Raw genomic sequence first — 18,316 nt, 5'->3', positions numbered from 1 at the left:
AACTCAAAAATAATTCCCCTTGGTGGTTTTGCTTGAGTGGATTCTAAGGAAAACCATTGCAATTTATTTAAACCGAGACGTCGGACAATTGTTTAAACTGTTTTACGTGGAAGGGTATGGTATATTTTCTGGGGGACTGGGGCATGGGAGATTCTGACTGTGCGTCATATCATCAACATGTTCCAAATACTATACAACAACATCACCAAAACCAACAATTCCATCATCATCAGCATGAGCAACAGCTGCAACAACAGCATCAGCAACATGTTGGCCAAGTTGCTCCTAATCTAAACCAATTGTCGCCACTACAATTTGGCAGTCATAGTGCAACTTCGTCGTCATCATCATCGGCCACACCGTCATTGGCAGCAACAGCTTTAAGCAACGCCGCAGTTGTCGACTTTGCCGCCGCCGTCGCCGCCACCACCCAACAGCCCCAACATGTTGCCACAAGCACTTTGGTCACTGCCAATTTGCAGCAATTGTCTGTAAGCAGCAATAATTTGAAATCGTTGGCTAGCTCAACTGTTGCCAACAATTCAGTTTTGCATCCACTGCAGCAGCAGTCCAACAACAATCAGCAGCAGCAGCAACAACCACCGCAAGCCCATCCCTTAGCCAATGCCGCTTCTGCCCTACATCAGTATTTAGGACATCAGCGTCAACGTTCAGAATCGTGTGCAGGCTTGGCGACAAACACCGGTGCTATTGACTTTGTTCGAGGCAAACATGCAGTTTCTGAATCCTCATCAACCAACAATGTGGGCAAAACTAGTGGTAGTGGCAATTTTAATCTCAATGTAGCAGCATCAGCAACAGCAGCAACAACAAATCATTTGGGTGTTTTAGCTACACAACAACAGCAAACACTAAAACAACACTTTCAGACCCAGTTGAGCAAGGATCATTTGGAAAGTGAAGATGAAGTTGCATTACAGCCTTTATCTAACCAGGTAAATATACATTATCTTACTAGGTAAAAATATTTAAAAAAAAGCTAAAAAATTATCTCAACGGCTAACAAATGAATCCAAGGGTGTTAAGGCTCCTTAAATGGGCAAAATGATTAGTCACCACTTTTTTTTTTAGTGAAATATCAGATTTTATTGTCAACCGGTAATTGCATTATAAGCTGAATCTAGCCCTGGTATATGAGAACAATGCTCTACCAACCTACAAACGTGGAAAAGCAAACCCAAAAGGTCATTTGCCATTTAGCATGGCTCGTAAAGGGACTTTACATGGCACATCATGATGCATGGTCATTGTAATAGGATTGGTGAAAATAGGGTGTATGCGTCACATGTACACATAACCATCAGTCATGACTGAAGAATTAAAATCATTTGATTTTTTTGATGTCTAACGATTACCGTTTACACAAAAATGTGTTATTATAACTTAACAAGTATTGAGAAACACGTTCTGTCCAAAATAAAGTTATAAAAAAAGAAGAAAAGTTTGGAAAAATAAAAAAAAAAACAAAGAAAGGTGTATGCCCATAGTGTCATAGGGCGGATTAATTTCCTAACCTATCGAATTAATCATAATATAGCCAAAATAAGTGGCAGTCCTAAAAAAAGTTATGACTAGGTGAAAAATTTGATAGATATTTTATTAAAGTTGAAAATTATGTGGCAAATGTATGCTCTTTAGCAATAGCATATGCAGCCGAATCAAGAAAGAAAGACCGCATTTTTTGTATGAAAATAATTTTAATTTCTTAAAATGAGAAAAGTGTGCTGAAATAATCTTAATTTCAGAAATCATTCACTTTTGTTCGATGTGGCCACTTATTATTTTGATAATTGTTCGAAGTCGGTCAAAACACTAGTTTCAAGCTGCACGATAGTAATCTGCTGTTATTTTGGCCCGTTCCCCCACTATGGCTTTTTACAGCGCAAATTTTATGTCCCTACTTTGCCCTAAAAATTAACAAAATAGATTCATCAGATTCAAATCCGGCGAATTAGGCAGCAACTGTGTGGACGAAATAAAGCGCCGAACATGATTAGCCGTTCTTGGTTTACACGTGCTTTGTGCCCAGTCTGGTTGTTACGTCCATGGTCTACAACCGATATGCTTACCGATAATTAGCTGAAAACGATGAGAGAACTGCATAAGACCTAAAATTTGGCACTCAATAGCCACTTTGGCCAAATCAATAGTCTGTATCCCATGCAACATAAAATCAAAATTAGCTAGAAACACACGCACGAAAACAATAAAGATGTTAGAATGTTTTAGTAATCGTGCAGTGGCTTTGACTTTCAATTTGGTCGACGGACATCGTGTGTTGTTGGCAAATGAGCACCATTTAGATGAGTGCCATTTAAAGCCAAAGCAAGCAAAGGAATATGAGATCAAGTTTTGTTGAGTGTGTTTTTTTTCACTTGCTTTTTTATTTTTGGATCAGAATTGCTTTTATCAGTGACGCACGTGCTTTCTGTCTCCGTCTGTTCAAAAGTGACAGACTTACTTTAATTTTTTTCTTTACCCTAGCCATTACAAATCGCGCAAATTAATTTCAGCTCTCATAACTTTGAACGGTAGTTGTCTGTGTGTCTTTTATTCAGTTATGGTCAATGTGGACCCTCTTGAGTATTGCTCAAAATGTAAAATACGGCCAGCAATAATTTTATGCTCATCACCAAAAACACTTACAATAGCTCAACGAATTAATTATGTTGAGAGTCGTAACCATCAACAACGATTGCTGGTAAAAGGTCTGAGTCTACCATGCACACTTATTTTTAAGGTGGCTTGCCTCTGACATTTGTCTTTCAAAATAAACACACAAAAAACGTTATTTTGAAAATAAATCTAGTTAGGCCCTTTTTATATTAAGCCATCGATATTATAAACGCTTTCTTTATTGCAATTTTTTTTTGTTTCATTGGATTGTTAATTGCTATTATTTTTTGTTATTGTTGTTTTGTACTCAACTATCCCTCTCGTATATTCCAGGTCGGAGGACACACCCGCCTATTGTTGCTTAATCAATCGACTGTTATAAAGCCGCTTAATTTGCGTGAATTGGATTTTTATCAAAACATTCCGCAGGATATACAGAAGTTTGTTCCCAAATATAAAGGTAAGAGTTTAAAAAATTTTCACCGTCTTACGTTTCCGTACAAAACCCATCTCGTTTCTTCGTTTCATCAACATTCATGCATTAATTGAATGAAAAAAAAACAACAGCTTAAAACTTAAAAAAAATATAACAAAAAATTTTACATAATTTTTAATTATATATAGTATGATGTATACTTGTATATCATCTATCTGCTGATGTTGATGCCTTGTCTTATGTTTTTGTCTCAAACTAATTCATTTGTAAATAAAAAAGCCCAAACAAATTCAAGAAGAATATATAAAGCAAAAAAAAAATTTTTTTTTTAAATATTTCAACACTATTGTTAACACTTTTCACACTTGTAGTAAAACATTTCAATCAAACAACCAACCATTATTGTTTCCAAAAAACCCATTACATTTTATGTAAAATGTATTTGAAGTAGAAAAAACACATCATTCCTCTTAAGCAAACAAAAGATAGAACGTTTAAAAAAATTGTAAAGAATTGCCAAAACAAAACGAAAACGAAAAGAAAAACGAAAAATAAAAATAAAACTGTGATAAAAGAAAACAACATTTCAACGCCTCTTTTGAGAAAAAAATCAGACAAATCTTGATACCAAAAAAAAACCAAGTGTATATCTTATATGTATATTTTTTTATTCTTTCTTTCATTTACTTTTAGCCAAACAATTTAGTATAACTTCTTAGATACAAACACGAATGCATTAAAATTTATACAATACCAAAAATTATATACATTAAGTAAAACTGTGATATTTTTGAATAAAATAGAAAAAAAAATGAAATTGAAAAAATCAAGATTTAGATAGTTTAAAAAAAATGAAAGATACATACAATTTTTATAATTTACCCTAAATAATTATTCATAAATTATTTCAAATATATCTTTAGACAAATAAAATCTAAATCAAAAAAAAGCCACCAAACAGCATCTTAACACTTCGAGTCAAATCATTGCTTTGCGATTATTATTATACAGCGAAAACTGCTACTAATCTCTGACGGTTTAAGTGAAAAGCAGGGGGAGTGTACACAGCATTTAATATTTTATATAGCATTTGAGCATTTCGATTGGTAATATCTCTGGATGTGAATTGCAAAATCGTACCAAATTTATTGTGTAGCCAATGATGAACGAATTTTTTGTGAACCAATGTATATTTCAAAATTAAATTCCCATATAAGAAGAGCCAGTTATATTTTTTGTCAGCAAAAAAACTGGTTGGTCCCGAAAATGCCTTTTGTTGAATGGCATTCTTGTCGCAAACGAGAATATCCTGCCATGTGTTTTCCTATATTAACAATGACTTCTATTTTTGCAGGCAATTGCAAAATAATTCATCTAAACATCCGTTTATTCCCCATTATTAACGCCACCATTCACAATAAGATGTTGTTTTTTAAAATTTCTCCGGATGGCAATCATAAAATTTGCTGTACAAGTACTAGAGGTAGTTCCCTCTAGCAGTCATTTTCATTCAACTTCTATACTCTTTCATTGTAAAATGATCGGCAGCTCTGCCAAAAAAATTAAAAAAATCTAAATCAATCAGCGAAAAGAAATAAAAGAATGCTTTCATTCTACACACATTGAAAGCTACGACTGCCCAAACCATATATACGTGCATTAAAAAATGCAAAAGATGCAAACTGCATGCCATTGAGAGCAGAATTCTGCTTGCGGCATGTTCCTAGATGATTCTCATGTACTCGTATCTATATTCACAAACGCCACCAACCAGTCTAAGTGCGAAGTTCAAATTCTTTATCTATACATAATTTAACTATTCTGTACAAGTACACGAGGGAACTCCACAGCTGTAATTTTTATTCAATCACAGTTACAAATGCTAATCACAATCACAATATCCCCTCAAGTGTGACCAAGAAGAAAACAATAAGAAGCGTTCTAAGTTTGGCCGACATTTTAAGGCCACCTTAGCTCTGTCAGCCTTTGACACTGAACGCCTGGGTTCAAAATCCGGTAAGAACGGGCCCTCGTTATACTGGCGACATTTGTGAGGTATTTGCCTTAGGTAGTACCACACATATAAGTTGTAAAACTTGTACTATACTGCAAATAAAATAAATAAGTAAATATCAACTGTGCGGAAAGCCTTTTTCACTCGGCAATAAAAAGTAGGTTCCTTATCATTGAGCTTAAACTTTTATAGGATAGCACCCATTTATATGACAGAATTATCCTTAATGGAATGTTCGTGGGCAAATTTACAAGGTTTGACTGAGCCGAACTTTGAGTACCCAATACCAAAGCCTCTGCTAATATTGCTTATTTTACCGAAAGAAAATCGGTCTATGAATGGTTTTATTTTGGTTTTATCAGTTTGGACATAAGACTATTTCACGGATCACGCGGGACGCAAAAAGCCAAATCGGAGGATCGTTTTTAAAAGCAGCTATGTCTCTGTTGCAAAGCAAACAAGCTAGAAACTATATATATACACATACCTTGGGAACTGGAATCTGTGGGTATGCCTCCAGCTATATGCAAGCTAATCCTTCAAGATTATATGGCCGAATTTAAACATGATTGGCATATGGCTTTGTCGTCGTTGGCTAGAACAGAAGTCTTATCATATAGACTAACGTGTGCAGGGATTGTGAAGGCAGGCAGAAGTAATTCCCGCGGAAGACAGTATAAAAAAGACATAATTCTCTTTAATTTGCTTGCAGACTTTTATTAGTTATAACTGTGTACACTCCACCCTTTTAGTATCTCAATTACGTTGCGCTTGTTCAAGGCAATTAAAATAAACTGTGATTTCTAATTAATAGCAAATATCTATTTGAGTTGCTTTCAAATGTTTGAAATAATGCGAGGCAATTAAAATGGAATTTCTTTGATTTTACAGCTTGTTTTAATTGAACTGTATGTAAAAGTTGTTGTTGAGAAATGCAAAAAACGAAAAAAAAACAAAAGCTGATAAAGTGTGTTCCAAACAAAGTGTGCCTCCTAAACTTAAAATCTTCTTTGCCAAAACGCCTTAATGATATTGGGGTAAGTGTCATAAACGTTAATGCAACAACCAAACTCAATCAAACCACAAAAACTGAACAGAACAGAACAAAAAGACGAATCTTATTTAGAACCCCTTAAGCCAGGACTATTACATACATATATACCATGTAGTTCTTTATGTACATTTAAATAATCGTACTATTCCGAAACAGCCAAATTGCCGGAAAAAAGACGGCTCCATCCACAAACTTACTCGGTGCTGAGAGAACATTGAGAAAACGAAGCGTGCTCTGTATAAGACTCTCTCTCTTAAGTCATTGAATGAGGAGGAGAAGCCCAAAACACGCGAAGGAACGCGGCGGACCCTAATGTCTGTGTCTATCTAGCACGCGGAGGCTTTTACATTGAAGACTCTCGAAGCTCCATAAAAGAGTAATTTGTTATTTAAAAAAAAGCACTACTATCTACTATTTTTTTTGTTAAACGCTACACAAACCTCTATGTATCTATTATTGTCTCGTTGTATTCACAAAACAGAAGAATGCACATCCATCGTCCGTCAAGAACTCATTCGTGTGTAGTCTTCCTTGCTTGTAAGCGTTCGTTCGTTCGTACACAAAACTGTTCTGCGAGGACTCTTTAAAAAAGTTTTGTGTTTGCGAGTGTGTGGTGTGAGTGAGTGAGTGTGTCGTGTCCGTGCCTCTTAGGGACCTCTTACTACCACTACTACTACTACTACTACTCTACAGCCCCGTCACGAACCATAACCAAAACTCACAATGCTCTCCTGCTCATCCGCTAAATGAGTGAAACCGAGAAAAAATAACCTAAAACGTTAAACGAGTACAACGGGTTTGTATAATATTTGAATTTACTAAAATTGTTTATTTATATCCATTAATCAACAAAATTACTTTCATATTTATTATATATATCTAAATACCTTTATATTTATTAATTTTTTTATTAATATTTTAATTATAAAAAATTATATTTATACGAAAAACATCGAACAGTTTTATCAGGTCAGATTTGTTTCGGAATTTACAGAAATTATGGGAACTTTAATTAATTTTTGTTCAAATTGTTAAAGACATAGTCGTACTTCCAACTGAACATTCATAGGGTTTGTTTTTTTTTAATCAACCATGATAAATCAAAATAAATAACTAAATTTTATAATAAGACGATCAAAAAAAAACACATATAAAACTAATAAAAATTAATTTTTATTTAAAGTTTTTAACATAAACCATTTTAAATATTAATTTAAAAAAAAAATTAAATATTGTATTAAACAATAAACAAGTAAAATGTGTGAATTTCGGCCAGACTGATCTTGGGTACTCACCACAATGGACTCTGGAAAAAATTTACACGTATTAAATTATGGCTCGATTATGGATGGCAACCCAACTTCAGCTGCATTGCCAACGGCCAATTTTGTTCCAAAATTTTTAATTTTTATATTGAATTCGTACTTTTTACAAATTTCTTAGCTGAACTTTAAAAACACTGATATTGAATGAAATTGGAAAAAATTTTCAACTTTCTACTATTTTTTGCTTCGTGGTTTTGTCTCCTGGCAACGCAACTGTAGTCGAGTTGCAAACCATAGTCGACTCATTAGTTTATATGTGGATTAGTTTGAAGATATCAAATCGGGTAATGACAGAATTTTCTAGGTTCTCAAGACATCATATTGTGTGATTGAGTTTTACGAGGGCGATATTTACTTGGTGGTTAGAGAGCATAAGTCCGCAATAGTGTGTATGTTGGAAGATATAAACGTACATCATATATAAAATTTCAGCCTAGTTGTTTAAAATCATATATAAGGCTGAAAGTTGAGGCTTCCAGAGGCCCAAGAAGTCAAATCAAAGAACCACTTTTTATGGGAACTACATCAATCGATGTGGCCCATCAATAAAATGTTTCTGTGCAAATTCATCATTAAGCAATTATCTTTATTCGTTCGACCGCTATCGTAATTCTGACAGAGGGACATGGCTAGATCGATTTAAAATGTCAAGACGTTAGAATCGATTCGGACAATATTTGGTATGAAAGTTGAAGGTCACAATCACATCACTTCGGAAGATCGGTATATAGGAGAGGTATATCTAAGCTTGGGCCGATTTCATCCATTTACAATCCCAAGCGAGCTCCATCAATAAGAAGTATGCAATAATTTAAGCGGCTGACTTTATTCGTTCGATCAACTAAAAATGTAATACGAATCAATAACATACATTGGTTTATACTTAAAGGGCCTTGAACACTATTTCAAGGTGTTCGAAAAAAAAACGAAGAAATGGACATTCCCCAGACCAAGTGTGGAGGGTATACGACAAAAGAAAAACAAATTAAACAGGAGTGTCCATTTTATTAAACCCGAATGCTAAATTTTTCAGTAATATTGAAATCATGGTTGACTTAAATACATGGTAGCGTCACTAGCCCAGCTGATCTAAGCAATTGCATCGTTTTACTGAATTGTCGTAGTCGTTTCAAATAAATGACATCTTAATGACAAACCGTAACTTTAAATTTAAAATTAAAATTGAAGACATTTGAAGAATTAAAAAAAAAAATATTGTGGTACCATTTGTTTTTAATTTAGATAAGACAGGCTGACCTAGCTGGCTCTAAGTTGGTGCATTTCCACGAAAGCCCGTCGTTTGTATAGGAAATGCTTCAGCATCTTACGCCTTCTTCACTTTCGCTGTCACTTGCAGCACCTATTTTGTATTAGTGTGCCCGTAGTGCTATGTGTCCCATAGTTGTGCTGAAATCTTTGTTCCTTAACTTTTACACTCTCTTGTTTTGTAACGATCCGATTCTCCCTAGAGGATTTTTGATTCACAGTGGGACATGCGTTTCTGCAATTTTTTTGTTTGTTGCTCTTTCGAGACTAGCTCAATGATCGGAGATTTTCTTTGCAAATGGAAAAGGGAAGCCAGAGATAGCAACACACACCAACCACTATGGGACGCGTTTCGTCTTTGGTTAGAAGACTTTTCAACCATATTAGGTGTGATGGCTTCAATGGCCGTACGTTGGTATGTTCTATTTGAATCGTATTAATTGCGAAAACGCCTCTATGATACGATTACAATTAATATGATTGAAAAATTTTTAAATTTAATGATCTTCACCTTAACAGGCAAAAAAAGTTAAAAATGAAAAAAATTTAATTTATGTAAAATTATTATTATTTACTTGAATTAAGTCAGTTAAATATATTTTGAGGAAATAAAATATTTTCAAATTAATTGGTTTATTGAGTAGATAGCCGCTGTTATTGAATTATTCAGATTGTCATAAATTAAAATTGCAAAGTCGTTTATTAGTAATACAAATTTCTTTATAGGACCGTTTTCAGCAAATTTTTTAATTGAAAACACAGATTTCTTAATCAAACCTTTATTTTTTTTCTATTAAAGAGTTTCGCAATGACCAAGTTGATTGGGGCAACCCGCTGTCCCTCCCAGAGAAAATAAATATTCATGAATAACTTAATTAAACTCTTTTTATGAAATACCAAGTTCGCTATTCTAGTATATCCACCACCAAGTATTTTATGATATAAAATTGTTTATGATATAAACTCTAGCTATATTTAAAACACAGACTGTGATACACGGACGCATATCATCCACATATACATTTACAGCATTATTCACTAAACTTAATGAAGCCTTTTAAGAGGTTTATTTGACAGTTCTATAAAGGAAATCGGCCAAATAAACATATTTAAAATATACATTAAGTTTTGTTAATATCACTGTTAGTTTAAAGTTAGTGGAACAGAGTTGTATCACAATTTTTTGTTGTTTGACACCACCTTTTATTTGATTCTACCATGATTGAAACTATAGGTTAGGTTAGGTTAAAGTGGCAGTCTGCCATTAGACTCACTTAGACGTTTTCGTCCATTGTGATACCACAGGAACAGAAGAAGGAAGATGCCTTCTAGTTCCTACCGTTGAACCATCCAGATCGCTTCGAAAAGCCTAATTACTTCACTCCCGCCAGCTATAAATTATAATTCAAATATCAAAATAACTATAAATTTCTTTTCAATTATCATCGCTATGTATGTTCAGTTGAATACACAATTGTCACTTCTTTTGAAAATTGGCCTACAAAACTTTTGAATAGCAATTTAATAGCATAACACTAATATTTATTTATTAACGACAGTGCTATTTTCATAAGACTAATTCGCTCGAGTTCTTTTTACCTGATTTTGTTTTTTTGATCTCACCATATTCATTTGTATGTAAATTCAATATTTGTGTGCAGATAACAGATCGTGCATATTTTTGAATTTGTCCTTCATTCAATTCACTGTGATGTAACTCAGTGCATAACAGCGCCAAATCGTCCTTTACAATTCTCATTTAAATAATTCGTTAGATCACTTTGCTTCTATTTCACTCATCTCACAATGTGTGATTTAGTGCCATCGATCCGAAAAAAGAAAGATCTTTATGAATTCATATACATTCTAAATAAAACAAGAAAAGAAACGCGTTGCAAAATGTCACTCTCTTTACTAATATGTTGCATGATTCGCAATTTACTTGCAGGTGTTATGCAAGCCACTACAATGGGAGGTTGTAAACTAGAGAAACGTTATTCGCCCAGCTTCCGCGAAGAGCCCCAACGCAAGATGAGTGCCTCCAAACGAAAACGGGATGAGATCTTGAGGTAGGTGTTTATATCAAATCAAAATATTTTATATATCTCTTTACTTTCCATATACATACAATATATATTTCGATCTTTTTGTGAGGATCATTAAAATATTTTCAATTTTTTAGATATTTTGTGGTTGTGTTTGTGAGAGAGTAATTGAAAAAATATTAATGATGGGTATGAAACCAAATAATAATAATAATAATATTTTGTATATTTAATTGATTTGTACATACATATATATGTGGTTTAAATATTACATATATTCGAGAAAACGCACGCCCTACATCCGAAAAAAAACTTGAAAATAATATTTAAAAGCTTTAATTTGCAACTCTTTGAGATTTTAAGAATTCTTTATTTTAGTATTTCTTTAAATATTAATTAAAAAATTTGCTTATTACATCCGGTCATGTATTTAAGTTATTTTTTTCCAAAGTGGAGTGAGTCGAGCTAATGACAATGATAATTATATTAGGAAGGAAGATTTGATTATTGAAAAGTTGCTCAAAAGATTAATATTATAAAAATAATATTAAACAATTTTTTAAAACAAAACAGATCACTTTTAAAATTTATAAGTAGTTTTTGTGGAAATTATAGAAGATGTATCAAGAAACAGACAGAAACAATAGTACTGAGAAAGATTTGGATCAAATCAGAATCGTGCTATTATGTTTATACTAATAATATTCTCATGGTCATATAAGCTCTTCATTATCTCCAAGTTTGAGTTAAATATGGCAAGAAATGTAATAGGGTCCAAAAATTTCATAGAATTAAAAAAAAAATTCTCGGTACGTCATTTAAAATCTTTAATAAGAAACATGCAGGAAATACGAAGTTAATATTCTCGCCCTCCTATTGTGAATTGCCGGAAATACTAAGCTAATATTCTCGACCTACAATTGTGAATGATCATTATTCATTTTCTGCCCGAAACGGTTATATTTCGTTTCTTATCAAATTTCATACAATTTGAAGAAACCGCTGGCAGTTCGACATTTCGACTTTTAGTTTGAAAAACTAGACGAACGCAAAGCAATCGTTCGACATCGACATACATGCTATAAATTTCAATGGTGTAACTATTCTGACCACCAAATATCCCAAAATACAAGTATTCTGACCACCAAATATCCCAAAATACAAGTTCTCCGTGCATGCTGTTGCAATTTAAGACAAAGTCAGGAGTAGAAAGAGAGTTCCTCAAATTGTTCGCGTTCTTTTTCAGTAAAAACTTGCAGGACAGTAAGAAGCAGCTGGTTTTCGTAAAACAGCTGTTCGATGCTGCATATTTCTGCTGGAAAAATATTACCAAACTCTCAACATTTATCTCGATCTCACGCACTCTCTCCCCTCTCTTTTGCTGCTCTCTAATGACTTCCAGCAACAAATCTTTGAGTACACGAACACAGTTAAAGAAAATATAATCATGCAGCGCCATTGTAGACTGGCCAGTCGTGCACCAAGCAATGGAATAGTATCACGGTGCTAAACGAACTGCGACTGGTTCCGTGCGAAAACAAATTTATATGTTGTTTCAGCAATATTCACTGAGCCGCTTCAATGGCTATGGTGAAATCAGGGAGGACACATCTTCAAGGTCGGGTGTTTATGACCTCGCTAATGTTGTACACATTTGTGAACATAAATACCGTACCGTATAATTTATCAAAAAGAGTTATACTACGGCACGACATTTCGAATGGGACGCTTTTATATAAGGAAGGTATCCCCTGTTTCTTATAGGATTTTCTGCGCAATTTTATTTTGGTTAAACATTTTTAAAATAAGAATTTATTGCGGAGTATTATTATTTTTAATTTAAAATTTTCAACGCTTTTTAAAATAGGAGTTAAAGAAAGTCAATCTTCGAACAAGTCAATTTGAATACTCCTAAACAAAACTTGTAATTTTTGGCAAACATGGATGTAGGGCGGGTGTTTCATGCAAAACAAAATTACTCTGCTACTTATTTTAGGCTCCGTTAGGCCGTACCAACAATTGCTGGTTCATAAACTAAAAATGGCCAAACAAATCGCAAAATATACTACCACACTACCATGTGACAGACCCACGTATATATATGAAAATAATTTCCAAACCATAGAGTTTTTGGAGAACCACTTGACGACGGGTTTTTATGCCAATCAGATTAGCACCCCCCAAGAATGAGTTGACTAAGAATCTTCTTTTTCTCCCCTAAACCTTTACAGAATGAAAGTACACAAGAACGGCAATGCGGCTGATGTCATCAAGAGTATCTCACAATTGGACAATTCCAACAAGCAATGTAAGAAAGCGATAGCTTTGCTCTGCGATATTCCTATATGAAAATTTTATATTTTTTTCTATTTTGCAGATTTCCTTATGTTGGAAAATATCACATCTCAGTTTCGTAATCCCTGTATATTGGATTTAAAGATGGGCACACGCCAACATGGAGACGATGCATCGGCGGAGAAACGTTCTAAGCAAATGGCCAAGTGTGCTGCCAGCACATCGGCATCGTTGGGAGTGCGCCTGTGTGGCATGCAAACATACCAAGTACATCTGGATCAGTACGCCAAGCGTGATAAATATTGGGGCCGTGAGTTGAATGAGATGGGCTTCAAGCAGGCACTGCATGATTTCTTCTATAACGGATATCGTTTGCGCACACGTGTCATACGCAAAATTGTACAGCGTTTGCTACAATTGCGCCGAGTGATTGAGAAACAATCCAGTTATAGATTTTACTCCTGGTAAGTAAAGACTGTGGTTAAAACTAGGTTTTTTTCTTTTAATTATAATTTTATTTTTTTTTTTTTCATCCCCAGCTCACTTTTAATAGTTTACGAAGGTTTTGAGGACAATCCCATGGTACAACCTATGGACTTTGATGATTGGGTCACACCCTCCACACCTAAGAAGTCCACTAAGAAATCAAGCACCTTTGACTATCATCCAGATAATAGTATTGACGATGACGATGACATTGAGGATGAAGTCGACCATGATGAAGAGGAGGAGGGCAATGAAGGTGGCGACGAATTAGAACTACATGATACCGACGAAGACTTACATTTGGTGGCGGCAGATAGTGGAAATGCCTCTGCCACTAACAGCAGCACCGGTGGCGAGCAGTGCTGCTATGATGCAGATGCTTCGAACGATTCTACCAACGATATGAATCTCAGAACCCGCATTAGACATTTGCATAATACTACACGCGGCACATCGGCGGCAGTGTTGTCCTCAGTCTCAACGGTGGCAGCATCTGCCTTGGATGCTACAAATCCTGGCTTTGACAAACACAATTTGTCCTCGTCGTCGGAAGCGGAGGCAGAAGAGGATGCCAACAATGTTGTGATGACTGAAAGTGATAGTAGATCTATGCCACCACCACCTCCATTAGCCGGTTCTAATGTGGGCCTCAGCAAATCCTCAGAGTTAACACGGCCATCAGCCTCATCGACCCCCTCCACCACACCTGCACCATTCATTCCCATTTCCGAAGAAACAGTATTCTTAGATCCTGAACCACCCATGCCCAGTATAGCCACATCTTCGCCACACTCCGGCGATTCCTGGATGAACTACAGCAGCAACAGCAGCGATGACTTCTCCGGTCTATCCGAGCAAATCAAAGCTGTGACAAGCGGCCGCCAGACTGGCAATAATAGTTCAGACGAAGCTTCTTCGGACTATGACAGCAGCATTATAAGCCAAACGGAAGTGATGCTGAAACGCTACAAATCGCAACAGGATGCATTTGAGGCCGCTGCAGCAGCGACGGCCACACCTCCTCCCACACCCAAACCTTTGAGTCGCAAGAAACACAAGAATTCCTCGCTAAATTCATCCTCTACCGTAAATGCATCGCCAGCATCCTCTACAACATCATCGCTTAAATCTGTCAAAGGTGCTGTCAAACGTTTGCGTTGCAAGGATGACGATGAAGATGATGCCATCAATCGCTCTGAAGGTCACGAAAGAAAGGAAGCTCACAACAACTCGTCACAGGCTAAAAAGTCCACTAAAACATCCACTTCACTGTCATCATCGACACCCGTGTCCATTATGAATTCACCATCAAAGAGCCAACAACAAATACCAACGCCACCACCACCTGCCTCTATGGCAAAGGAAAGTGCACAAATTAAACAATTTCTACTAAATGCTTTGCATCGTGTGGACACAAGTTCGGTGTCTGCGGACACAACGCCAACAGCATCAGCATCAGATGCTTCCATGACACCAGCAACAACACCCACAACAACAACAACGGGGCCAAAACTACCACCCGTGCTGCCGGCACCACAGCAAAAGGAGTCCGCAACAAAACAACAACTACCCAAGAAATCAATGCACCGAAAATTCATGCAGCACATTTCAAAGTCCCTAGACATCGACACAAACACAGCCTGCGATGATATGCATTGTGTAGTGGATGTTCGACTCATAGATTTTGCCCACACTGCATTTGTGCCACGCAATGGTTCGGCTCTGTTCCCCACACCACCAACAACCATACACCATGGACCCGACAATGGTTTCCTCACTGGGCTAGACAGTTTGAATCGTTTACTAAACGAAATTCTAAACGAGGAAGTTATGTGTTAGGAATGAACCAACACATCTCAAAGAGGTATTAAACGAAAGCTTTATGTAAGACAACAAAGATAAAAGAAACAAGGAAACAGGAATCAAAGTACTACTACTACAACTAAACAAACACACACACACCCAAACCACACCACAAAAAACTTTCTCATGAAAAGTTCAAAACCAATAAAATAAAAAGTACAAGCTAAAAAATGATTTCCTTTCGAAAAAAACCTTAGAAATGGTTTTTGTTTCTTTGGAAAAGAAATGAATTGACAAATCATTGATTTTCTGTCATTTTGTTGAATAAAGCACAACCCCTGCCACAACAAACCCACAAGAGAGAATGTCAAAAGGTTATAAGGCCCCCCTCCCATAGCGTATATGTCTCTACATAAGCTGAGCTTATAACAACCTACAGATGACCGCAGTGCATACAAATGGAAATACCCTCCTCTTCGGCCCTCCTCCCCACATAAAACCACTGTTTAAAGTAAACCAACTTAAGAGTGAAATCATGCCAATGTGATAAAAAAAACAAAACAACTGAAAACCAATAATGAAATCATTAATAACCCCAGATTTTTTTAATATTATAATTAAGACTTAAGCATAATTTTTAAAACTTAAGATTTTGAAAAATAAAACCTTACATATAATTTTTAACAAAACAAAAAAAAAAAAAACAAGGATGAACTTGATGATCTCTCTCTCGCTCTACTCTCTTGAAGCAAAACGAATGAGGATTACTTGTTTTGTGTTAATTTTTATTTATTTTTTATAATAGACAACAGGCAAAGTTATGGTTTTTCTTATGTCTCTGCTACAACTGCTAAAACTGTTTCTACTCATGCACCCACATACACCTCTATTACTCCATCCATAGTGTGTTACAAATCGTATATGACATTGCAAAACTATAAGGTGTAAAAACATCAAGCATACAAGGACTTTGTTAACAGGGAAAAATATATACCTCACTGTAATCAAAATCTTGTTTAGATAGTTTTTTTGCAAAAACTAAAAAAGTAAGAAGCAGCTATAATGCTCTCCATTACCAAGAAACAAGATGTAAAACAATAACATTTAAAACCAAGAAGGTGGTCGATCTGACATCACGGACGCAGACGCATAAGCCATTGAAATACAACATGAAAAAACTAACTGAGAAGCAAGCTACCGAGATAAACAACTTTTTACTTACAAAATTATCAACATTTTGAATCCTTTGGCATCACTGTAAGTTGTGTAAAATCCCCCTCAACAATGTGCCGTTACAAATTGTTTCTTCTTTTTTGGTATACTAGATACTCTTACATAATGTCTTCTTTATCTAAAAAAAAATAACAAAGTTTCGTTAACAATTAATTTGATTCATTATTTAAATATTGAATAAAGACGTAGATATTGAAATAGCACTGATATGAGAAAAACGAGAAAACGTTATGTTTTGACAAATTTGTACACAATACCAGTTTGGCAACACCGTTATCTCAACAAGTTCAAGTGATGTCAATGTCAATACAAAAAGTATGCCACTTTGAAATAACAACATAAAGAAATGATTCATTGATGAATGTCTAATGTAAGCAAATGTATTTCAGGAAATATTTAGTAGGAGAATTTTAATTATTTCTAAATAAAGAGATTAATGAGAAGCTACTATACTGAGATCGCAAAATCCTGGCTAAGAATAATGGGTTGCAGAAAGAAAAGCCCAAATACTTTGAAATTATTATTGCTGTGTTTTATTTTAGCCCTACCCAGTGCAAGTTAGATGTTCTGGATAGAATTTCAGTGCAAAATTCCCTTTTAAAGCTGAGTATTCTGTTCAGCTTTTCAGACGCAATGCTGTCAAACTTCATATAAAAAAACGTAGGCGAAACGTTGGCTAAAAATTGGCGGAAAAGTAGTACTCTGCTTATAGCGCGGAAAATGGCAAAAAAAACTACTATAGTGGCAACACTTAAAACTATTGTCGGCATCATTTTTGTTTGTTTTATTGGTTTTAGTGGTTCGTTTTTCTTTATTTATGTGAGAAAAAGTATATAAAATAGAGAACACAATAAGTGAAGATAAAGAAACGTGTTTTATTATGGAATCAAAAACATTGTATTGCTGAATTTCAGCGGCTATTCCGAAAGCATAATAGAATATCAACCCTAAGGTATCAATATTATGCAATAACAAAAAATAAAAACTGAATAATCTTGATTTGCACTATAAAGTACTGAAATAAAACACAGCATATATTACAAAGCAAAATTCAAATATCACATTTGATAAGTAAAACAACACTGATCAAAATCATTTTTAGTCGCAAATCCTAATTGGAAATGGAAAAAATCAATTGGGTGTTTACACTTAAAGATTATTTGTACATTATTTAAGTAATTTTGATGGATTGTGATTTTTGAAAAATTTTACAAATAATCTTGTAACGTAATAAGCCCCATTATAGGCCTTGTTTGTATTCATTTATGAGAAATATATGTAGATATTATTTTTGGATAGATCTCTTATAAAATGCCATAAATAAGGCCCACACACATATGCTATATATTCACATATTTTCTAGAGTCAACAGAATTTATAAAAAAAATCGAAATAAAATTGTAGGTTATTTGTTATTGGCAAATCCAATCTTAAGGCATTGAACTATTAGGACACTTTGTAAAATTATTGTGAAAATGCTTCCATTATAATTAGAAACACAAACAAAAACCAAAAAAAAAAGGAAACAAAAACTTAACGCACTAGAAACATTTGATAACTTCATAATAACGAAATGGGTCATGTCATGGCAGCGTATCAATGGGACTTTGTAAAAAAATATGTAACGTTTTTGGAAAATGGGTGTAGAATGAAAATCAATGCCATCCATCATGATATGCGAAGCATGATTTATTGCCAAAAAATGTATAACAAATTTATAAA

At 34.8% G+C, this 18,316-nt stretch overlaps 1 protein-coding gene across 1 annotated transcript; it reads left to right on the top strand.

Annotated features, from left to right (window-relative positions):
• Position 1: 1 nt before the first annotated feature.
• LOC106091752 (uncharacterized) lies at positions 2-17,052 on the top strand. The gene is made up of 6 exons (XM_059369785.1): positions 2-956; positions 2,971-3,097; positions 10,681-10,801; positions 13,009-13,085; positions 13,155-13,536; positions 13,612-17,052. Exons 1-6 carry the CDS (start codon positions 117-119, stop codon positions 15,395-15,397), a joined length of 3,333 nt encoding a protein of 1,110 aa, XP_059225768.1. The 5' UTR covers positions 2-116; the 3' UTR covers positions 15,398-17,052.
• The last annotated feature ends 1,264 nt before the right edge of the window (positions 17,053-18,316 follow it).

The sequence above is a fragment of the Stomoxys calcitrans genome, chromosome 5 (assembly GCF_963082655.1).
Source record: "Stomoxys calcitrans chromosome 5, idStoCalc2.1, whole genome shotgun sequence".
NCBI classification, from domain to species: Eukaryota; Metazoa; Arthropoda; class Insecta; order Diptera; family Muscidae; genus Stomoxys; species Stomoxys calcitrans.
This window is presented reverse-complemented; position numbering and strand designations above follow the sequence as displayed.